This window comes from Scomber japonicus, chromosome 23 (assembly GCF_027409825.1).
Source record: "Scomber japonicus isolate fScoJap1 chromosome 23, fScoJap1.pri, whole genome shotgun sequence".
Classification (NCBI taxonomy): Eukaryota; Metazoa; Chordata; class Actinopteri; order Scombriformes; family Scombridae; genus Scomber; species Scomber japonicus.
In genome coordinates, this window is record NC_070600.1 from 11,423,715 (window position 1) to 11,448,533 (window position 24,819).

Sequence of the window (24,819 nt, forward strand, 5' to 3'; positions counted from 1 at the left end):
CATTTCATGAGTTAGAACAGTAAATATATTACATATTGGTCATTTAATTGCTGGTCTCTGCTGGTTGCCTGGCAACCTCACAGTGAAGACAAGATGACTCTAAGAAATGGCCAAGAAATAGTTCAGCAAGTCACTTTTACACTTTTGGTATTTGTACAGATGATGTTTTGTACAAATGAGATCTAATGCATTAATTAGTGAGTTTTATATGTGCCAGAGAGGCAGAGCCAGACTAGCTGTATCCGTCTGTTTCTAGTCTTTGTGCTAAGCTAAGCTAACTCCGTCCTGGCTGTGGTTTCACTCATTTATTTCCAAAAATGTCAAACTAGTCCTGAAAGAATTTGAGGAGGGGGGAGCCTAAATAATGGCAATTGTCTATCCCTCCATTACTCACCGAAGAGACATTTTCTTCCTTCTTGATGAGGGACAGCATGCTGGTGAGGATGCGGGCACACATGACGAGGTCTCTCTGCTCCTGCATGTGGGCCTGGAGGACACGGAGCACCACTGGCAACAGGATGCACCGCGACTCTTCAAATGCACAGACATAAAATATAATAATGATGCATTAGAAAAAAAAGGGAAAACTTAAATTTCCTTAAATAAATGTATTATCTGTGGCTGATTTGTTTTCTTGCTACGTATAGCTTGCGAGAGCATGCTTGAAATAAAACAATGTTGGTAATAAGTGTCAGTGTAATTTAATGTCACATGTTAGGTGCACTGTAGGGCAACAATTAGCAGTGGTGTGTCCTCAAATGAATGCAAAGCAGGAGTGCAAAACTGAAGAGTGTGATATGGACTAACAGGCTGTGTGTACAAGCTGCAGGACAAGACAAACATACAAAGTATTGCTGATCATTGTCTAAATTTTGCGGATGAATCTAACTGTTCAAATCTGTTTGTTTCCATCTGTGCTGTTTATTTTTCCTGCGTATTCATAATCTGTACGCAAGGATCTATGTTATTTGTTAAGATTCTTCTTCTTCTGTGTTGGTATTCCAGCATTTTAACAAGCTTTAATTATGCATTTACTGTACAAAGACTGTGCACCTGTCTGCTTGTATGCATTTTTACCTGGGTTAATGTAAAGCTGGCTCTCCACAGTCTTGGCAATGCACTGCAGTCTGACGGCCTCCAGGGGGCAGTCAGCGTGAACAGTAGTCGGCAAGCTCCCCAAAGTCTCCCTGACGAAGCCTGCCACCTCTCTCACTGTGAAGATCTTCAACAGCTCACCATAAACTGCAGGAAACGTCCGTAGGAACACCGCCTAAGCAGAATGAGGAGATGTTTAATCACATGCACACCTAATAAATTCATCATTGTCAAAACAGATTCTCCTCAAAGACGGGAATGAAAAAAAGGTTAATATTTTAATAGTGTTTGTATATATTGTACATATTTTTAGACATGTTCCACTACATCAGCATTACATATTTAATCTTATCGGCAGCCTGGTGTGCAGGTTCTGTATAGTTCATTGCTCATAAAAAGCGCTTCAGTGTTTTTTGGAGAGTTGTTTTGTTGGGAAAACAGAAGTAAATATTTATTTTTTTGTCATGGATCGCTGGCCAGGACCGGATTTGGTTGGAGCCCCTGACGGTCAGGGATTATGTGGATTAAACTGAAGGACTGCTCCAGTGGGATTGCTGTCCGATGCCGTTGTAGCTCTCTGTCTGATGCTCTGTATTCCTGTCATGTTCTGTCAGATTGTGGCTGCACTATTTGAAAAATGAAGATTACTAAAGTCTGGCAAAGTGTGTGTTATTGTCTCATTCGCTGTCTTTTACCTTTATCTATCTGGGAAAGTGTGGCAGAGGATTGAACCTTGTTTCACTGTGACAGATGTTCAGTTTTACAGTATTGTTACTTATTAAAGGCTCCTAGGTGGTAACTGCTTATGATAAAATGGGGACCACTAGAGATTAAAATACATAATGGAGCTTCCTTCCATCAAAAAATAAACTTGAAAATTGGAAACAAAGGTGCTAAACTCAAATTCACACAGGATCACACACACAAAATGTTTGAGAAGTCCTGTTTTAATTGCTTAGAGGATGTACGTGTTCCCTGAGACACATGCTTCCGGCTGTGCAAAGATATTAACTTGACATTCACTTCACAAACGCAACACCAATCAGAGTGTAACCTGCTCTGGCAAGACACAGCCTCTGTATTTTGTGGAACAATATAACAGTGTGTTACATTATCCTGCGATGCATTTGTGCCTGTTGATCGCATGTCACAGATTAACTGGAGCTAGCATTAGCCTGCATCCTCCCACTGCTATTGTTGTGTTGAGAATAAAGATTAGTCTAGATCAGAAGTCAGTGGAGGGATGAAGCAAGCTTTTCAGACAGGCATGGAGAGGGCATGACTGAAACAGATAATGTTACACTAATAATCTCACTGTCACGGCCTCAAAGGTGTGAAGATATTATTATAATTGGCTGCATTTAATGGGGATGAGCCAGTTCCAGCGCTCTGTTTTTGTGCATGCTCGCTCCCTGACATGGTTTACAGTGGCAATTAATTGAATGGAGTCATTGTTGATGTTTTTATTATTTATACCTGTTTTTTTCATGCTTTAACAAGTCAAAAGGACATTATTACCACACTTAGAGGGATAAGCGCACATGTCTGACTTGAGAGCCAAACAAGAAAGAGAACATGGAGTAGGAGGAGGACAGAGAAAGAAAGTGGATGCAGGTAGAGGCAAAATCACAGGTATTTCCTTCCCATGAACAGCTGTTTCTGGTGTGTAATTAGGATTATTGGTGGTGTCTTTAGCTTGTTTGTTTTGGTCTCATTTGAAATCAGTGAAGTCGGCTGCCCCGCTGTGCGAGACCTCCCAACGGAAAAGGATTCTGCCACAGAATTACCCACTCCTACTCCAGACCCTCTGGCAGCATGAAATTCAATTATAGCCGATTTCTCACCTATCACAACTGTGTTAACTGGAGTACTCAAAAAAGAAAACATAATGCGACGCACATGCTCCATCAGCCACAGAAAAGTACACACATTTACACATTTGTGTATGTGCACAAGGAGACAGACGGAGATAAACATACGTACGGGTGGAGAGGAATTCATGCAAGGCTTGTGCATACTCACACACGCACAGACATACACATACACACACCTGTGTTTGTGCGACGGGGGTGGTGCTTTTGTTTTCCTGCGAGAGGAAGAAGCGGATGGACATGAAGAGTTCGAGGATGCAGACTCGGAACTCCTCCTCGTTCTGGCCTCCCGTGGCCAACGAGAAGAGCCGGCGAGATTGGATGATGTACTTGAAGATGTACTCGCTGGCCTGGAGGACAGAGAGAAACATTGTCATTTGTTGGGTGGTGGAAATGACCACACTTTACATCCAGTGAAGAAAGAACATTGTGATATTTTAATTTTTCCCCAACGAACTTAATCCAAAGTTTTAGGACATTTATCTGGAAGTGAAACGATGTGTATACTAGTGCTGTAATGATGTTTTTGATATTTAATTAATCGTTTGAATTATTTATCAAACAAATATGCAGAAGATTGCGGATTCCAAATTCTCAAACGTGTTACTTTGCTCCTTTTCTCTATTTCATATCTTTGTAAACAACCTAATCTTTGGGTTTTGAACAAGAGGTCAGACAAAATAAGGAACCTTCTGATGTCACCTTGGATTCAGAGAAGTTATCATGGACAATTTTCATGATTTCTTTCATTTTATAGATTGCAACTAATTAACTGAAAAAACAATTATCATTTTAACCTATAATGAAAATATCTATTAGCTGCACCCCTTAGTGTACAGACTTTACTAATTAAATAGAATGGTGTTTGCTACAATCAACCAGCTCTGGATGAAAAACAATGTTAAACAGTCTGTCTGGTTTACTACCTTAAAAGAACCCTTTTTTTATTAGAAAGGTACGCCAAAAATAACCAAATTAACATTCAAAAGTTCTAACAAAATCCTACAAATCCCACAAACAAAATGCAAATGCATCTGTAGTGTGATTGATTGACAGAATAACATTTGCACGTGGTGCAGAATGTACTCCGTGAATGATAAATGAGGAAAGCGCACTACCGAAGGAGCGTGATGTGCTGCTCTGACGTGTTTCTGCATGAGTCATTAGAATAATGTGATGTGGATCCCCAACACCGGAGGCACTGCATTTCTGCTGATTAAAATTGCATGCAGTGTAATAGAGAGAGGAGGGGGATAATGAATGATGGCAAGATGTATTCACTGCTGATGGGGAGGGGGGGGGAGATAAATCAGCAGGAGTGGCAGCAAGAGGAAGCAAGTTTGTTTGTTTGTGTTTCTGGATGCATCTGTGTGGAAGATGAATCAGTGTTTGTGTGCCTATAAGGGCAGCTGCATGTCGAGTTGCGCAATCTGAAAACAACACTCGAGCTGCCTCGGTGTGTGTGTGTATGTGCGTTAGGCCGTATACAGAGTAAATCAGGCATTGTGATGCTCCTCCGCAGTGTTGCGTGGAGGTGCGGGGTGGAGGTGGAGGTGTGCTGTGAAGCAATCAAAATATTATGTTTTATTCTTCTCATTCACCAGCTTTCTCACTACCACTGCTCGCTCTCTTCATTCTTTCTCTAGCTCGATTGACCACCGCTGCTCTCTTACTCTTTTTCTCGTCTTATTAAAAATGAGACACTTTACTTTTAACGTTATCAAACAAAGGAGAACCTGTAACATCTGTGTCAATTCTGGCTCAACTTTCTCGCTGAAGGTCACTAGGACCGCTGTTTGTTGTTGCGAGGCCTGAGTTGTTGTGAATTCAGCTTCAGAGCAATACCTCACCTTGAGCACCTGCTGTATGTGGTCCTGATGCTCTGCATCAATGATGCGGTCCACGTACCACTTCAGCACTTTGATCAGGTCCCTGGGGAGGACACACACACTTAGTATCACCATTTACCTCCAGCTACATCGAACATAAATTCCCTCACTGGATTTAGGAAATATGGATGAGGCAATGCAGCGTTTTAAAATGAAACACATCACACACATACACACACATGTCAGTGGCTGAGAAAGTCCTTCGCCACTCATTTAATTTCATAAATACAGCTGATGTAAATGTTACAGCTGGAAGCAATGATCTTAAAGATGTTTTTGCTGCGTTTATAAAATTAGTTTGGGATGAAACTCCTTAAATCCAAGGCAAATATTTCAAGAGAGGCATCCTCTTTGTGCACAGATGAGCTGGTGACAGTGAGGAATAACTGAATTTTCTCATTTTTACTCAGGTCTGGGTAACATATTGGTTCCACACAAACAACTTAAGGTAGCTACAATAACAAAAGAAGAAACCGTGTGTCTGCACTGTTTGTGTGATCATTAATAAAAGAGTGATACTTCTCCTTTTAAACTGAGCTAGTTAAACGAGTTCAAAGTCGATGGATGTGTAGCAGCGTTTTGTGCGTCTGTGTATACCTGAAAGCTTGAAAAAGAAAGCACCAGCAGGGTATCTTAGCAGGTACAGAGAGTGTGAAGGAGACAGCCAGAGAGAACAGCAGGTTGCAAATATGTGAGTCTGTATGCGTGTGATGGGTAAAGGGAGAGGCGAGGAAGGAGAAACCGGCACACTTTTCTTAGTTCACTTTTCATCAGCCAGGGGGCACCATAAGCATTTTATTCACACTTCTATTGACTAAATCAAAGCGCAGAGCTGAGGAGAAATGCCTCTCATACCGCCTGGCCACGTGATATGTGATGAGAATACAATATGTGGATAAAGCTGAGGTATTGTACACTCGTGGTGCTGCTTTATAGCCTCCACACATCTGCAGGTGTGAAGGCTGAAACGCCATATACCTATACGACAAAGCTCCAGCAAAGTGGCTCTCGATATAGGTGTCCATGACGGGTTTGAAGTGCTGGAATTTGCTGTCCTGGAGAAGGTTGATGATGTGGACCTGGGAATAAACAGACAAAATATATTACTGTAGCTTTATGGTATACGAGATAAGAAGAATGAGTATCAAAATACTTATTTACTTGTACAGATTTTTTTTTTTTTAACAGAGACAAAAGAAAATGTTTCAGACAGTGGTTGCTCATATTGCTCCATATTTCTCTTTGTGTGCAGGCTGTTGTAGAAGCCACTGAATTTGTCCGGCCACAGAAGATAAGTTCACTTGTCAAACTTGTAGGATTGATCTCAAAACCACAAAAAGGAAACTTGATGACTGCACTGGCTCACTAGACCTTTTCATCACTTGATAACGCCACGCTGAGAGTAGAACGCGTGTTCATGTGTCAGCGTGAGACAGATGTAGGAGACGGAGAGAGAGATAGAGATAGAGAAAGAGAGAGAGAGAGAGAGAGAGAGAGAAAGAGAAATCGATCAATGGCCTCGCTCTATCAGCGCAGTGCAGCATGACTGGGGTGAGATTGGTTCACCGAGCTCTGAAGCGTTACATCACTAGATCTTTCTGTTTCTGTTTTCTGTGTTTGAGTCAAATGCTACGCCAAGGGAAAAAAGGAAACAGAAAATACGAAAAAAAAATAAAGAGCCATGGAAATTATCGGAGCATAACGACTAATTACTTACCAGTGAATCAAACACCTTAAGCCCATATCTGAGTGAACTTTCATCCAGAATACCAAAAAGAGTGTCCAGGGTGTCTTGTAGAAACTGAAGAGAGGGAGCAGAAAAGAAAAGTATTTACGTGTGTGCAATCTGACACAGAGCTTCACTTTTCTTTTTTTTTGAACATCCTCATCATCTCGATCTCAACTTAAAAACATGTGGACTGAATCAAATCAGGAACAATCAATACTCAGAATGCCAGTGTAGCGAGAGCAATTCTGGGTTTGGAATCAGATTGTGGGGCCTACTTTGACAATCTCAGAGCCATCGATCTCCTTCAGCTTAGAGAGGCTGTCGTTGATTCTTTCGGGGTGGGCTCGCCACTTCAGCAGATCCAGCATGTCACCTGGGAAAAGACAGAAAGAGGGAGATATGAAGAGAGACGGCGTTGTAAAAGAAGAGGATACATAAGGAGACGTTTTGTTTATTTGTAAAGAAATGTAAGCATTAGGAGAGCGACGTGCCCCTCTGATCACAATCCGTCACCACACCTTTCAATTATCACCCCCAAAAAATTCTCTGAATCTAAACAAATGATGATATTTTCAAGTAAAGCAGGATAAAGGAGATAAAAAGTCATTTTCCTGAGCCAGAGTCCCCAGACATAACCATGAATAAAACATAACCCCAAAGAAGAAAGTCTTTTAGCTGTCTCTTCAGATGCTGTTCAACCTGAGGCGGGTCTTTTTGCAACTTTGTGTTCATTTGTGTCTGCGTGTGCCATGTGTGTTTGTTTGTGTGCATGACCAAATTACTTTGTACCAATCTGTCAGATACATTTTTTCATCAGAAGTCTACAATATTTCTATATATGAATTCAGCAGCGACATCTCTTCTATTCGCCTGTTGCAAGTAAATTGTGCCTGTAGCTTTTTTTTGTTTACATATTCTAAATTTTGACTTAATGAGGTAAAATATATATACAAGTCTTTCACAGTTTTTCTGCAATCTGAAAGTAATGCTGTCTGGTAAAATACTAACAGTGTCAACTGAAATTTGGAATGAACGGATGACTCAGACCGGTACAGGAAAACAAACGTCTCCTGTGCCGCTCACGACTGTGTGTTCATTCATCTTCTCGCTACATGATGAATGAGGGCAAACGTATCAGCAGCCAACTAGTTCTGCGGAAATAAGACTACAAATCCTGCTCTGCAAGCCTAGTTCTGAGAACAGGGGGATGTACTAGTTCATAAGTAAAGCTCGGAAAATTGGAAGCTGTTCAGCCCCCCCTGCATATTCACAGGTTTATTCACACACTTGGATTGCTTCATCATCACTCTCTCACTCGCAGTGTGTGAATGTGATGTTTTTTTTCTCTTAAACATATGGCATTTGAACATTTTGTTAGCCTTTTGTGAATGTTGCTCACTATCTTTGGCAGTGTGTCTTCTATCCTCTACACAGGAGCACAGGAAGAGATAGCGTGGCACTGTACTGATGCCAATTTGAAAGGTGAACATCGCAGCCAAACTAACCTCATCAAAGAAAGCTGCTAAAATGTCAGTTCCTTGAGTCTAGTTTTACCGTTTTGTGTGAGCTTAGTGGAGCACAGGAAGCTGGTGATCCAAAAAGACTCTTTGGTGCCTTTCAGCGTCTGGTTGTTGGACGGAAGGTTGGCTTTGGAGAAAGGCAGCTTCAGGTAGCGTGTACAGTCTGCCAGGTTGGTGTTCTCTTCACACTGGAGAGACATTTAAAAAGAAAAGGACACATTTTGTGAACTGGAACAGAGAAAGAATGTGATGCAATCAAATTTCTGCTCTAATGTTGCATTTTTCATGGCCAATTTGTCAAAACATTTAATTGAATCCTATGTGGTTGATTCCAAAAATGTCACAGGCAAAAGGTTGTAGGCAGAACACTGACACCAGTATTAAACCTTCTTAGTTTCTTAGACAGAAATGCAGCCTGCTGGGATGATAAAATTGCAGAGTTCCTCAATGAGAATTTGTTATTTTAATGATGTATCGTGCAGCTTTAATGCACAGCTGAGGCTGTTTGAGCTCCAAAGCTACCACACAGTTTGGACTGATTCTTCCATGTCTATTTTGGGTCTGAGGAGAAACTAGGCCATGCCAGTTTCCTTGAGCTTTTCAGCAACTTCCATCTGGCATTAGAACAGGCCCTTTCCCCACAACAGTGGGAACACACAAGCCTACCAGAGTTGTCCATAGTTTAGTAGGGCTAAATCTGGCAGCCTGATCGGAAAAGAAGACAATGAAAAAAAGGTTATTTGTAGGCCACTGAAATAAACTACGGCTAACAGCAGAGTAAATAATCAGACTTTTTGGTTACGTTTCTGCCTCACTGCCAATAAAATCTATGAAAGCACTCCATGCTTTCACTCCACAAAGCCTGAGTTCATGCACACACCCTTCGCCTGCAGCTGAGGAAAAGCATGTAGTCTGCAATTATTCTGAATTACGCCCAAGCAGTAGCTTTTAACCAGGGATGCTGGCCATTTTATTTACTGTAGTCTTTTGATGTGTCAAAACCAAAATGTGTGAAAAGATGAGTGTGAGTCTCTTAACATGCATAAAGGTCATGCTGAATAGAGGAAAATAATCTATCACAATCACTAACACGTCTGTGCTACGTAAGTGGACATTACTTATCGGTCTGATTCTCATAATCTTATACAGCATGTAATCTGGTCTGAAGTAGCCTTTGTGACACCTGTGTGACGCAAAACAGTGAGTGTGTTTGTGTAGAGAAACCACAAGCTGCAATTTACCAATCCAGAGGATAAAAATGGAACTTAGTTCTTCTTTTCACAGTGGAAATATTTGCAACTTAACTAGAGCAGCACACTAATACAAACTCAGGAATCAATGGAAAATTGTAGAAAAAGGCTTCAAGGAAGGGAGCCATGAAATGCAAAAACATGAGATAATGGAATATATTCCACATGTGCATGAATACAAATCCTTTCTTTTTTCAAAGTGAACTAAATTATGTCTTAAAATAAGTGTAATGCATTGGAATCAGTGAAATTATCTCATTTTATGAATAAAATAAAACTTAACTTAATCCTTAATATAGTTAAAAATATGAACAGAAACCGTTCAATATATCTTACAAAGGTCACATGTTGCTCAGTCAAACACTTATTTTGATGGGGTATACAGGCCTTACCTTATGGATAATGAGCTCATGATTGCCATCTGGCAGAGTCCTGCCATCCTCCTGCATCAGAGGAACAAAGGAGTAGCCAAACAGTTTCTTCTCTCCCTTGTCTTTAGCTGTCAAACAACAACAACAACAACAACCAATCAACACATGGACATGACCATGAACACAAAATATACAAACACAGGCTCCAAAAAAACTAATGATTTATGATCTTCCTCTCAGGGGCAATTTCACCCCAAGTTGAACTCATAGTCTCTGAAATGTTTGAGCAGTGGGCCACCTTTTTGTTTACATCTTATACTTTACTAACGAGTGTATCAGCAGCATCATTACACACCAACACCGTGGGGTGAGATTAGAAGCCAATGGCACCTGTAACCACACACATCTGTGTCTACACAAGGGTGTACTGACACTGAGCCCTGAGTACATCAACAACACTTCAAACACTGGCAAAAAGTAAAACCTAGCATAGAAGATTTTTAGATGCTGTTCAGATACTCTGCGATGGTGTGATTAACGTGGACTCCTGTGTTTTAAAGAAGCTTTCTGAAATCTCTGGGCATAACTTGCATTATGAACACATGTAATCTGATTTATCTGCTGCAGTAGCAATTAAGTGCTATTGTTTGCCTAGTAGGAAGTGAGGAGCTTAGTGCTTTCATAGCAACAGCAATGATTCATTCTACCAGTCTTCTCTACGTGTGTATGTGTGTGTGTTTGCTGTCCCAAGAGAAGGACAAGTTGTACTGTATTAAACTTAGAAATTGTTGGAGCACTATTGTTATTTTCTTTCTGTACCTCTGTGTTGTGATTAGATTCTTATACCAGGAAAGTTATTGCTTACAAGACTCTGAAGATTGTGCACTTTTGCTTTTGTGGTGCATGGTTCTCTTCAGACAGGTTTTCCTAATCTATAAACCCTCATAGCCCCGAGGCACTATGAGATTAGTAAAGATCAAGTGGTACTGTGTAAAATGCAAGCTTAGCACAGCTTTGTAGAGCAGGTAGAGATGGATCTATGTTATATTTTCAAAACTGTTCTACCAAATACAAAATTCTATAACCTACATAAGACAATGTAATCTGATCTTGCTCATTTAACAGCAGCTATAGTATCCAACGATCTAATCTAACTATAAAGCAAAGATTCTGTGTCTATCTGTGCATATGTATGTATCTGGCGGGTGTATGGCTGAGGACCCAAGGAAGTACAGTGTTGAGTGCAAGCTCATTATACTCATTACAAGAGATAAATTATTGAGAATGGTTGTTTCTATTTTAACCAGCCTTTACAGTACTGGTTCAGCAGCCCAGTAAACTCACAGACATATTGCATTCATTGTTAATCATCTCACGTGATGCTACTCAGTCAATCAAATCAGAGGGAATGAGAAATGAGAAGGAGAGACTGCCAGTCAGAGAAATGAGCAAGTCACATAAAAGTAATTTCACATAGTGCGCTCTAAGTAGAGAGAAATAGACAGTGAAAACAGAGCTATTAATTTAGACTGGACGGACTCTTACAGGTTCATTATAGAACATATCAGTACAACAATCTGCTGTAATACAACAAAGTATTGCACTGCTGACACTGACAAGTCACTTCAGCCCTTCTTAGCACCATTTAGACACAGTGGACTCCCCACAAACAAACTAATCATTATCGTGGCTACATAATGAGTGCAAAAACTAGATAGCATTTAAAGGCAGAATCATAAAAAATGAGCATTGTGCTTTTTCCTTAATTGAAAAAACAGAGCCTGCTAATCATATTTCTACAGGCTGTCCCCAAGTTTGGGACCCTAATAGTATGTGTAATGTCATCTCCTTAGTTTGGTGTCACCACAGGCCTAAATTGGGCTCTTAATAGGCAGCCCTTGGGTAGCAATGCTAGCACTGCCAGAAGTAATAAGGCTATTATATCTACTGCACACAGCCACACAGCCTCCCAGCTTGGCTGCAAATGACATAATAATATCAGCTTGTTATGAGATAAGAGACTCGGCCTTCTCCCCATAGCCCAGAAAAAGGATGAGAGAGAGCGAGAGCAATATTTTGGTCATAATTAAAGTTTTGTCTCATTAGGAGGTGAGAAGTTGGACAAACTAGTCTCATTATGAAAATGCTAAAACAAGCGTACATTTATACGCTTGGACAACGTCTGGAGGTTGTAGCAGCCTCTGGGCTTGAGGCTGGAGGGTTGCCAGTTTCAGGTGGGAATGTGAATGCTCTTCTCCTGTATCAACAGCACCTCTTTACCTTCAACTCCCATAGAGAAGCAACTGAAATCACAGATTGTTGCACCAGATGACAGCTCAAGTGTTCACACCTTGGCCAATGTGTGAAAGCGTGTGAAAGCCTGGAGAAAACGTTCACTTGACCTTTAGTGGATGAATAAAGGTTACACACAACCTCATTTCTACTTACTGGAACAGTGTCGGAACTCAAACCGAACGTGCGATCCCCGAAACATGTCGACAGGGATCGGCAGCTTGATCTGCTCGGCCCAGCGGGGGCTGTTGTTGTGGTACAGGACCAAGGAGTGGTAGTCGTCCCCACCTGGTTCACCAGAGCCAGCAGCCACGTGACTCTGAGTGAGGAAGGAGGACAGAAAGGAGAGAGCAAATAGACAGAGGTGGAGAGGAAAGAATGATGCAGAGGAAGAATGGGAAGAAAAGAGAGGAAATGAGAAGCCAGGCTCAAGGGTTAGGTAACCGGACAGAATGAATAAATGTGTCACATGCATGAAAAGATATGAATATAGTCGCTGAAATCTGCTATGTATCCACCACAAACACAATGAAGTGACATGGTTTACATTTGTGTGTTTATATGTGTTCGATGGTTGCGTGCATTCAGTGGCAGCAGCACTTATATTTGAATCTATTTTCTGTCTAAGGCTGAGGCAGTGCAGGAAACCACAGAGGCAGACTGTCACAGTGCTGCACCAGAAGCGGGCAACACACTGGAGAGACTCTTAGCTCTTATCTGGGTCAGCGATATTTAAATGAAGGGTTTCTCTCCAAAATAGACACCCGCTATTAAGAAAAAAATGTAGTAAACTAAGGACTTAAACAAGTTGTTTACTGTTCTTAAACAAAGTGTTTAGCCTTGAAAATGGTTTATTTTCCCCAGTCAGTTATGTTTTATGAAATATTAAGACAAATGGACTCTGACAAACAGTTGCCAAATAAGACAAAAATACACGTTTTTACCTTGAGGATCTGTCCATCGATATCCAGCACATAGATGGTGATCTCTACATTCCTGGCGACGCTCTTTCCACCCTTTTCAAATTCTCCTTTTTCCAGTGTGACGTAAAGGTCATTCCTCATCTCTCCTGCAGGAACAGGGAAGTAAAAGAGGCAACAAGACATTGATTATGCATACAGTATTATTAATGACCTCCAAGCAGCTTGACGACAATTTCTAGCATAATACTTCATGACAGGGGTGGACAGCATTTACATTAGTAGCATTTAATGATATATTTTCTGCTGACATGAAATCCAGGCCAGTGCTATGCTAAGACATTTAATGATCTTTAAAGTCTGCTGTAAGTAGACTTGAATACATATTGTTATATTTATTTATTTGTTTGTGTGCTTTAAGACAAAGGTGTCAATTCATTAAATGAAAAAAAACATTTGTATGCTGTCGTTATCCAAAAAGTGTCAGATATGTCATATCAAACTGTCAGCGATGTGACAGTGATTAAAACAGGCTACAGAGTGAAAAGACATCGAATGTACATACAAAACCCAGCAAAACAAAAGGCTAACAGCCTAGAGTCATCACAATGCTGCCAGTACGACTACATTATTACATAATTCACAACAAATACAGAAAGATCATTATTTGTATGAAATTTGATTTCCACCTCCATCCACATGAAGTCAAGCAGGTGCTTCCTGCCTGCCAATACTGATTTACAAAGATAACAAGAGTCCATAAACAGTAACGAAGATCAACACACACAAGGGCACCTTTACTATGTATAATACCAAAACATCCACATAGTTTTGTTTTAGCCCACAGTATTACTGGCTGTTCTTCCTTCATGCAGATATAAGTGGACATCTGACCCACATACTACAGTATATACTGTACAGTATGTAAAGAAGCATTCATAATGTGCACAATGAAGAGCTGCAACAATAAGTGATTTAATTGATCAGCAGAGAGAGAAAATGAAATTGACTAATCGTTTTATTCACTTATTCAGCAAACATGCCAAATATTTGCAGCTTCTGAAATTTAAGGATTTGAAGCTTTTCTGAGTCATACATGATGGCAAACTAGATTACTTTGGATTACAGACTGTCGATCAGACCAAACAAGACGTTTTAATATAATGTCAATTTTCTAACATTATATAGTCAAATGGTTCATCAATTAATCAAGAGAATAAAATAGTTAGATACAACCCTAAAACATATATTTGTGTCAAAGAGCTCATCCCATAACCACAAGATTTTGAGTATCAATATCAACTTCAGTGACGACAACAGTGAATTGAGTATCTGGGATCCATTAAAACAAAATATGACCTATAACTGCTCCGGTAACTCAGCCTTTTCCTGAGGCTGCTGCTGCAATCTGTCAAAACACTACAAGGAAAATAATCCCAGGAAGTAATATACTACATCTTTTTTTGCTTTGTTACAAGCAGCTGCACGTACAATGTCTGGGCCAAGTACACATTTATTTCCTTCTGTAGGGGAAGTCAAAGTGTTGCAAAGCGCTCTGGGTAAAGAAAAAGAACAGGCCTGTTTCCTCTGCAGCCACGCTGTGGTCAGACACATTGTAAAAAAGGTTCCCTATATAACCTCTGTGTGAGTATATGAGTGTGTCTGTTTGTGTCTGTGTGTGTGTGTGTGTGTGTATGCTCATCATATCTCTATCTCTAGGGTCAACATTGATTTTCTGCTCTTGACAACGGTAACCATGGTAGCATGAGGCATTCTATACACCCTTACTGTATGCACGTTTCATACGGACAGGCACACAAAGAGAAGGTAGAAACACATGGGGGCAGTTTCCTGATGTACAATGGGGGGAAAAAAGGGAAGAGGAAAGAGCGGGGGTGAAGCAGCCGGGTGCAGAGAAGAGTCTGATTGTGTGCAAGTAGAAAAAAGAGGAGAAGAGATAGATGCAAATAAAGAGGAGAGAGAGAGAGAGAGAGAGAGAGAGAGAGAGAGAGAAAGAGGGATAGACGGTTTCCTTTGCCCAAGGGCAGACTTACACAGACAGGAAGGGTGAGAGCACTCAGCGTTAAGGGTTTGTAGTCAGACGAAGACAAAGAAAGTGAACATAAATCTGTGTTAGTGAGGCGCTGGGGGACCCACAGTCTGTGGTTCCTCTTTATCTGTGTGACCAGTCAGCACACCTCACTTATATAAAACAAAAGCTTTTCTAAGGATTTCCCAGGAAAAAAAAAAATCAGTCTCTTGATGTCCAGCTCTCATAAATCAATGTACAGACAAAGAGGAAGCTAATGCAGACATCGCTTTTCCTTTCTGTGATTACTTCACATGTAAATATAAACATTTACAATTTCAGTCCCTCGTTTCATGTTACATTGAAGCAGTTGTTCATTTGTTACCATGGCAACAAGGCCCCATCCTGCTAAGCCTGAGGGTCTCTGCAGGAGTCTGTGTCATTTAGAGAAGCTGCTACCAAAGTGATGCCTGTTTACCTGTAACACCCTGCATATTTCATCTTCCCGAAGGCAATATTAGGTGTGTAATTCAAAAATCGCTGTGCAGGTAGGGGTGTTAAGCGTTACCAAGGCAACCACACTAGGTGTTATAAGGCACGTCAACATATGCAAAACAAAAACGAGAGAATACTTTATAAAGTTTATAGCCTCAAAGCCTCAATAAGCTTCAACTGAAATATTATTTCATGCTAAAAAAATATGGTTTCAAAACACTGAGTGACTTAGGAATCAGATGTGTTTTGTTAAAGTTACCTATTGGTTGTACAAACGTCATAATACCCAGTTTATGAACGCCTCTTCACACCTGCTGCCAGATAGACGAGAAACCATCTGATGCATAAAATATCATATATCACATGTGAGTATATGTCACATTTCCTTCTGTGACAAGCAGTTTATTGGGAATAAAGAAACACTCCTGCCACACAATGAGAGTCCTTGTTCAAATGGGCCAGCTGGGGCCTTGTTTACAGTGTTGCGTTACATAATGTTATCTTCCTTAATGTGACGTACTTCCAGCTGAAATAGGGTCCTGGGGCGTAACACAGTCAAAGATCAAACTTAATTATGAACAAATGGAATATCAGTCATGGTGAAAAGAGCAGTTTGATTTTATAAAGTGGAAAGAAAGGAGGAATTCTGGCATTTTTTGTACGGAAAAAGTTCAAGACACTCTTTGACCGCAACCTTCCATTATTTTTTTATGTAATGTAGTCTTGCAGAGGCTAGGTTCTTAAATTAAACCCTTATATAAGGAGCAGCGGTGTACAGGAACATGCTAATCCATCAGCAGACCTAAATAAAAGCAGTCTATAATATGTTGAGCAAAAGCTGACATCTAGTAGAGAAACAGCTGAAAATGTGGTTGACACCATATCATTTATGCAATATGAGCTTGTTTGTGGCATCCTACCTGGCATGATGACATCAGAGAAGCCCAGTTTCCTGGTGATGGACACACCGCGAGTAAAGAGGACCATGTATTCCCGTCTCAGCTGCTCGATGTCCCCATGAAGGAGCTGGAGAGCCACAGCCAGACCTAATAATGACAAAAAATATAATTATTAAAATTTTAAAGAAACATATTCCTCTATACAGACACAACATGGCTGAGATTTTCCCTCCCTTATCCCCTACTCAATAAAAACACTCCATATATATCATAACCCTATTCCCAACACTGTAAACAATCTTGTATTGGTGAGCTCAGAAAAAAAGAATTCACGAGGGCATATTTCAAGTTTTATTACAGCCACATGGACGTGTGAACCAGACAAACACAGTTGTACCTGCCAACAGCAACACTTGTGAGGACGGGAAGCAAGCACACGCCCCCGCACACGTAAACAAAAGAAATGCAAACAGCCTGCGAGTCATCCCCAGCTCTTTTTTATTGAGAGGAAATCCTACGCGAAGGCTGTCGTATACAATTAATATCCTTAAGCAATAACTCCAAATGTCATTTAAATGAAAGGTCCAGCTTGTATTTAGAACTCAAAATGAATCTCCTTGATGTGTATGCGTGTGTGCATGTGTCTTATCATGCTCGTGACGAGGAGAGGCAGAGCTGTTAAACAGCAAGGGAGTGTAAAAGACTCACGAGATGATGGTTGTTATTGTTGTGGATGTTTTCTAGGAAATATGAGAGGCAATGATGGAATGGTTCATTAGCTGCAGAGGGATTTTCCGTCATAGAGAGCCAACACATCGACGTGACTTGTTTGCTAACCTGGTAGCAGTGTACCGAGATGCACTGCCCTACAACAGCATAGAGCTGTAAGAGGCAGAGAAGTTGGAAAAAAAAAACAGGTTTAAAATTTGGACAGCATTTTGTACCTTTTTAGGCTGCTTATTCTGCTCAAACTTTGCTAATTAAATCCTGATTTAATGATTATTTACAGTCCATAGTTCACAGGTGTCTGCCCATGTGCTATAAAAATGTATGTATAATATGTGTTAAATACATTACAATACAAAGTAATCATAATTATATTACAAGCTCTGGCCTTGTTTAGTTATTGAGAACAACAGACTGAATTACCAAGATGGCAGCTCATCAAAATGGAAAGTGCTAGGGATGAATCAGGAAAGGAGATTCACTGAAAGTTAGCTGCTTTCACTGTATAGTTGGCTGTTTCTCTGTGGCAGAAAGTGCAGTGTGATGGCACATGTTCAGGGTCAACAGATTACCTAACCAAATTCACTTACCGCAGCCTGAGTAGCAACACAAAGCAAAAATGCAGGAACTACACAGCTAGAGTGTACCTACTGCAGTTTGGGCTGATAGCATAATTTTGTAGGGTTCAAAGTTTTCATGTTTTGTAGTTATGAATCACTTAACATGTGTAACTAATAGTCAGATTTTGGCCAAATTTACAATTACTGGATTCTTCTCTGTAAGGATGAAATCTCTGCGACAAACTAAAAGAAAAACAGAGAGGGCATGAGAGGTGACTGAGACACGACAGAGCAGTCCTCTGATCTGAATAATTCAAAAGTAACACACACAGTCCATCTACAGTGTGTTCACTGTGGCACAAAGGCCTAGTGGGAATTGAAAGGAGAGTCCCATTAGGTTCAGGGGAGATTTTTTTTCCACCCAAGCCTAATCTCCCTGCCCCTTAATGTGGATCAAGCCTTTGGCATTTATACACACATACACACACACACACACACACACACACAGACACACACACAGGCTCTAAAAGCTACTGCAGGGCAACAATTAGGCAAACCAGCTTCATTACTATTCTAGCTGGTCGATGTAGCTGACGCTGACAAAAACAACACCCTCAACCTTTGCTGCCCTCAGCCCACCCGGCCTGCCTCTTCACAAACTCAAAACAGAGGGAAAAAAACCAAACTCAAAAACAAAACAGTTGAGTTGTCGCAGCCTCTTCTGTCACTGCCTACGCTCACATGGAGGTGGGAGCTGAATTATCTACCTGACCTGCCTCACACAGAACCAAATCCCTTTTACCGATCGCTGGGCTACATGTAAACAAAATCATCACTCACACTGTTATTTCAAATCTGATTAGCTAAGAAGCCCCCCGTGACCCTATAACACAGGTGAAGAAAAATGAGCTAGCCATTAGACTACATAGAATCAAATCACTGTCTCTCTGCCTCTTTATTACCCCAGCAGCTTGGCGTTCTTTATATTTCAGTTCTTTATATTTTAAGGGCAGTGCATTCATCTCTCCTCAGCTAATTGGCTGCTAATAAGAGACTTCTGGCACACCGCCAGCTCAGTTTAAAAGGGGAACCACACAGTGAGACACATGGAAACACAAACACTCGTGAAAAGACGAGGCGCTCACACACGGCAGAAGGCACATATATAAGTACGTGTACACACAAACACACATTACGTTATCTCACTCCACTGCACTCTGATACTCCGTTTTAATTGCACTCCTGACACAAAGTATAATAAATCGCGGGCCTTAAATTATGCATGGTGTTCCATAACTCCTGCATGGACGTTTTTACAGGGACAAACTGGAGAGGAGACACTGACCTGTTTGCTAGAAATGAAATATTGACTCCAGTTTGCACATTTTGCTGTAGAAAGCCTGACAAGCAACACAAGTATTATCTACTGTGTAATGTTGCTTTGCAGCAGAATAATGTGCCTTGGGGAGGAATTGACTGTTCAGATGAAGATGGAGCCTGTTATACAATGTGATTTTGTGCATAGCAGTTTTGAATGTAGAATGAGCAGAAAAACAGTTCAGATTTAACATTATAAATTGGAGACAGTGTGAGAGTTTGTGCTGGTGATCATTCCTGGACTTAGAATTTAAAAAAATGTTACATATTTTTTAACCTCTTGTGTCACTCCTGTAAAGTATTTGAGTAAGAGCAGGTGTGTTAGCATGTGCGTGTGTGAGAGAGTGACGGAATAAAAGAGGCAGAAAAGTTAACAGAGAGCCAATAAGAGAGTAATCCCACTCTCAAAGCTTTTAAAATGATAATTAATACATTTGATCCACTCAGATTATCTGTGCACATGATACATAAATGATACTCAACATTCAGAGCTCATTATCTAAAAAAATTGAAATTATTACCTCTAATACATTTCTACTTTGTGATTAAAGCATTTCATTTTGTTAGATCAATGTCAAATTCAGCTAAGTGGTGGGTATGTAATTTTGGAACGAGCCTACCTGAATTATGCATGCAAGAGCATTGTGACAAAAGACCTGCAGCTCTCCGCTAATGCACTTTGAAAGAGAAAGCGCTGTGGCAAATCAGGCCTTCAGTTGGATCAATTTCAGTCGCTGACAGCTACTCAATAGTTAACATCCAAGTGTTTCTGATAAAGTCGACCCTGCAGCCAAAGATTGGAGAAACTTGACAAAATACTTCACTTACATGTGTGCATGTGTGTGCCGGAGTGCACGATACTGTCAAATGAAAGCAAACGCTTGAATGTTGGATCCCTTTAGAGAAAAGGCAACATGTTGTCTTGTTTTTACCAATCAGTGTGAATAATTGTTTTTGATTAAAATTTGCTTATCTAAAAGTTTAAATATGTCACTGTCATCCACACTGTGAATCATGGTGCAGCTTTTACTGAGGAAACACATATAAGCAGAGTCAAACACCAATGGTCTCGGAAGGTTAGCAGCAACAATGTTCTACCTTATCTGTCATTAAATCTGATAATACGTGCACAGCTGTGTGTTATCTATGCTAATACAGCCAGTCAACTATTTAAGCGGCAAATAAAGCTGATACAAGAACTTCATTAAGAATTAGTTGGAGTTCAAGGTGAGATAAGGAAATAGTAAAGTCAATGGTTGCTTAATACTCCTGAGTTAGTGTCATTAAGATTTTTGCAGCACTTATCAACTGGGCTATGCAAAACGCTCCAGGAGTTCAAGGGTAGCTCCGTTATATAGGATTTCAGCTGGATCTTGCAGTTTTGTTATGAACCGACGCTGCTCGGATTACGCCCACAGTGCTAAACGACTGTGTCATTGTGTGTAATTACTGCATCTCGTCACGCTCGCGCGAGATTATTCATGATAATTTTACTATCTTGGAGTTGTATGACTTCTCCTGAAGTAATTATAGGCCTTCTGAGGGAAGGTGGAAAGAGGAGCTGACTCATGAGATCAGTCTCACAGATTCTTGACATTTGTGTAATCTCCCATTTCTGCAGTTGCTGATAGCGCTCAAACAATTATCAGACTTTTCTATGGAACAAGCTGCGGAGTTCCTCGAAGAATATACGGATGTAAGAAGATGGCGATTAACCAACAGAAGATGAGTATTTTCATTATGTAAATACCAGCATGCAGCAAGTTTGTTGGAACCATTTTCATATGAACATATTTATGTAAATCAGCATTAAGATTCTTGATTGCTTACAGTTTGCTGCATGTTTGCCCCTTGATGCAAACAGCTGCAAACAAGTGAAAAAAGTTGGTGTAGCAGCGTTTCGTTTTATATTATGTCCTCTTGCTTCACACTTTTCAATCCTTTCATGCCACATTCACTTTAGTTTATAGTTGAAGTCATACTCTGATGCCTTGTATCATTATTTTATGTGCAGAAGAATATTAGAAATATGATTCATCCGCAGCTATAGTCATTGTATAATCCACAGAAATAAAGTACAGATCTCAAACCTCTTCATTCTGTCACATGGTATTTCTTTGACGTTTGAAGAACTGAGTGTTCTGATTCTCCACCAACCTGTTGCTATGGGAAACTGCTGATGCTGTTGTTCAGTATGGTGCGAATGCAGCTATTTATAAAAATCGTCTGAATGCATTTGCGACAGCTCCGAGCTTCCTGCAGACATAAGCATGTAAGGACTTGCCTGCTCCGCCTAAAGAGGAACTTTGATCGACACGCAGACTGACCGGAAACTGACTAGCTCATGATGCAACTGAGCGGCTAAGTTTGTCACCGCAGCATAATGTGTTTTGTGAAAGAAACAAAACAGATAAAAAAAATTGCTTTCAGAAATTGTTCCCTGATTTAAAAAGAACTGTGAAATTATGATAAAAATGAAGGAGACAAACGAGTAGCATTAGTTCATCTTTCTGTGGTTTAATCCAAGAAGTGTAGGTGTGAGGAGGCAGGGTGAATAAAACTGATGTCATTCTTACCAGTGTTAGAGCTGGACAAGTTGTATCTGGAATTGGCCTTTTTGATGATGTTCTCATGGATTTGGTACCACTCACTCTCAGTGTTACACCTGAGAGAGATGAGAGAGAGAGTAACAGAAAATAAATCAGCTTTATAGATTTTCTACTTCAAGCTATTGGTTATTGCTCTTAGATAAAGTAAGGGTACTCATAAGGACAGGCTACTGAAAGAGTGGTCAATACTGATACAGCAGAGGCACGAAGCTCAAAAAACTGGGTAGTTCTGTGTGTCTTAATGCTTATAATATGCTATCGCTAGAAAATGGCACTAGTTGCTATTCTGTTGCACTGTGCCTTGCACTCTGAGTAATTGTTGCTTATAGTGTTGGCGTATGTAACGTATGATTCAGTGTAGCATGAATCACAGGTGCAAGAAAAAAACACATTTGAGGGTAGGCTGTGACTACTTTACAAAAAACCCATGATTTATTGGTATATATATATATATACTATTATACAATTTAAGTAGGGCACATCAGTTACTGTGACGTCTTGTCTGTGTCTGGCAGTATTTCTGAAAACATCCAGCTCAGAACTTTAACGCTAATCCACCTAAAACATTCCTGGTGTCCCTGCAGTTACAGAGCAGGTGGTGTTTTTTCTTCTGAGCAAAGGGTATTTGGCCAGTCAGTCTGATCCAGCTATAATTTAGGTCAAACTACGATAGCAAGGCAATATGTAGGCTGTGCTGGACCACAAAACTGGTGGTGAAAAAAACAGTAAAGCAGCAAAGAAAATACACTGTGATATTGTAACAGGAAACTTTTTTTTTGTTGAAATATTTCTATTATGTTATATTGATTGATTGATTGATTGATTGACTGATTGATGGATTGATTGATATATTTATTATCATGTCATATGTCCAGCTCACATGGGCTTACTAGAAACCACAAATTCACATTACCAGCTACTAACATGAATTTAACCTCATTGCTTTGTAAAAGGGAATTCTGGCATTGGGATTTTGAGGAATGGTGTCTGTATTCTGAAATAAAAAAAACTTGATAATTTTAGCAACAAACAAGGAGCTCTTAAAGTACAGCATGGTTCACTGTTTGTGTGAAAAGACTCATTAGCGAAATGTTGTACAGTGACTTACGCATAAACCTTGAGCAGGTGGTCATCCTTGGAGTCAGCAGTGAGGAGGTCGGCGATGCTTACGACAGCACAGCCAAACGGTCGCCTGTACTGTACACTACACAGGTTCTTTTTCTCCCCGGCACCCATTCTCCCTGCACACACAAAGAGACATCCAAAGACACAACACTACTGTTACGGAAGCCCAATAGATTTTAAATAACGTGTAGTGCTGAGCAGAATAAAGGAGCGGCATTGGGACTCCCACCTATTCTTATGATGTGTACAACAATGTAGACATCCTTTCGTAGATCACTGCTTCCCAAATCCTGACAGGAAGACAAGCAAAACATACTTCAGCATCACATTCAATACATGTACAAACAAGCAGCAGAGTATTGACTTTGCTTTTAGTTTATAGGGTCACAGAATATGACTTTACAGAGTTTTAAATTGCTACCAATCAATCTTTACAAACACACACTCATGTTCACTACTCACCACAAACAGCGTGCATTGTCTTTCTGTCTTCTCTGGCGACTTGGGCAGCCCGCTCTTATTCAGCCTGACAAAGAACCTTTCACTGTACAAGTGAGGAGACAGAGGGAAAGGAACACACAATGAGATGAATGGGGTCAGAAGTGATGGCTGACTGTCACTGTAAACAACTGCATCCAAGCCACAGCTAACAGGAACAGAATAAATATTAGAAACAATGTCAAAAATGTCAAGCTGAGCTGTGGGGCACTGGAGAGATGGCTTCAAAAGTTCAACCTTCAAACTAAAGCTGTCTGAAATCTTGAAACAGAACATGAGGCAGGAGAAAAGACAGGCAGAGACAGAGGGGATAGACGGAGAGTAAAAGATATACTGAATTTGAATTACTGAACCAAATCCCCAACAAGAACGCCTGTAACATATCCGACAACAAGTGCATCCACACATGGCTCCTCCACGGCTGACTAAAATATTCATTGTGTTGCTGCATATTGTGGATTGCCTCTGACACGTTTAAGCCCAGATACTGGACTGTCAGCAAGAACAGTGATGCGTTACAACAAAAAAATGTGCAACCTCAGTGTTATAACTGCAGAGCTGGTTGTCATAAATCTTCTGACTGTGACCCTGTTAGACAGAAACAATTAATAACATGGTGAATATATAGACACAGTGATAAAGTGATTCTGCTCAATGCTGGTAAATATATGTGTATGGTCAATACAAATATATGGACAGATACAGCTATTGTATTGGTCTAATGTCAGCATGCTAAAATGCTCAATTTGACATTGCTAACAAGATGATGTTTAGCAGTCAGAATATACTGTTTACCATGTTCCCCTTTAGTGTAGCGCCTTAGCATGCTACCGTTGGCTAATTTACACTAAACACGAAGTACTAAGGCCTGAAAATTGGAAATTAGGTGATTATTAAAGTTTTTAGAATAGAAACATAAATATTAAATTTCATGACAATCCATCCAATAGGTGTTGAGATATTAAACATAAGAACCATGAAAGTTAATCTGTGGGTAGCATTAGAGGACAAGTCAGGGCATGACAAAAGTCAGTAGGATTCAATATCTGGGACCTGGGGCCTGCACAAAATGCTGTACCAATGCATTGAGTAGCTATATAAGGTTAAAACCTGAGGTATGCTCTTTTGTTGGCATTAGATTAAGAGGCAGGGGACAACTCACAACAGTATGATTCATCATCTGGGTACCATGGATATCTGTACCAAATTTCATAACAATCCATCCTGTATGTGTGGAGATATTTTTAGTCTAGACAGGACAAAAGGTGGTGGACTGTCCCACTGACACTGCCATCCCTCACCACATGGCTAGAAATAAAGCTTCACAGAGACAATTGGGGAAGCAAATTGTCTGGCTTCCTGTCTAAACAACAATGAATCATACTTTGGATAGTTTGTACATTCTCTATGAAGTAACTTTAAATATAAGAGCTTCTCAGAACAGAATGAAGTCTGGAAATAACAACCCTAGCCTCAACATGCCCTGCACTCCCCCATTCATGCAGGCGGGAAATGAAGTGCATGTCGGTCAAAAACAGAAAGGACAGACACAGATCGCCTTTTC

General features: G+C 40.3%; 1 protein-coding gene across 1 annotated transcript in view; it reads right to left on the reverse strand.

The window, feature by feature from the left end:
• dock4b (dedicator of cytokinesis 4b) overlaps nt 1–24,819 on the reverse strand; it is a 111,748-nt gene that overhangs the window by 38,189 nt on the left and 48,740 nt on the right. Inside the window, exons 9-24 of the mRNA XM_053313912.1 lie at nt 23,220–23,301; nt 22,987–23,047; nt 22,741–22,873; nt 21,600–21,688; nt 16,382–16,507; nt 12,962–13,086; nt 12,174–12,336; nt 9,747–9,853; nt 8,139–8,292; nt 6,860–6,957; nt 6,573–6,656; nt 5,834–5,934; nt 4,817–4,898; nt 3,146–3,316; nt 1,078–1,270; nt 395–531 (exon numbers count right to left, since the gene is read on the reverse strand). Coding sequence (XP_053169887.1) covers nt 395–531; nt 1,078–1,270; nt 3,146–3,316; nt 4,817–4,898; nt 5,834–5,934; nt 6,573–6,656; nt 6,860–6,957; nt 8,139–8,292; nt 9,747–9,853; nt 12,174–12,336; nt 12,962–13,086; nt 16,382–16,507; nt 21,600–21,688; nt 22,741–22,873; nt 22,987–23,047; nt 23,220–23,301 — 1,906 coding nt within the window. The remainder of the gene's footprint in view (nt 1–394; nt 532–1,077; nt 1,271–3,145; nt 3,317–4,816; nt 4,899–5,833; nt 5,935–6,572; nt 6,657–6,859; nt 6,958–8,138; nt 8,293–9,746; nt 9,854–12,173; nt 12,337–12,961; nt 13,087–16,381; nt 16,508–21,599; nt 21,689–22,740; nt 22,874–22,986; nt 23,048–23,219; nt 23,302–24,819) is intronic.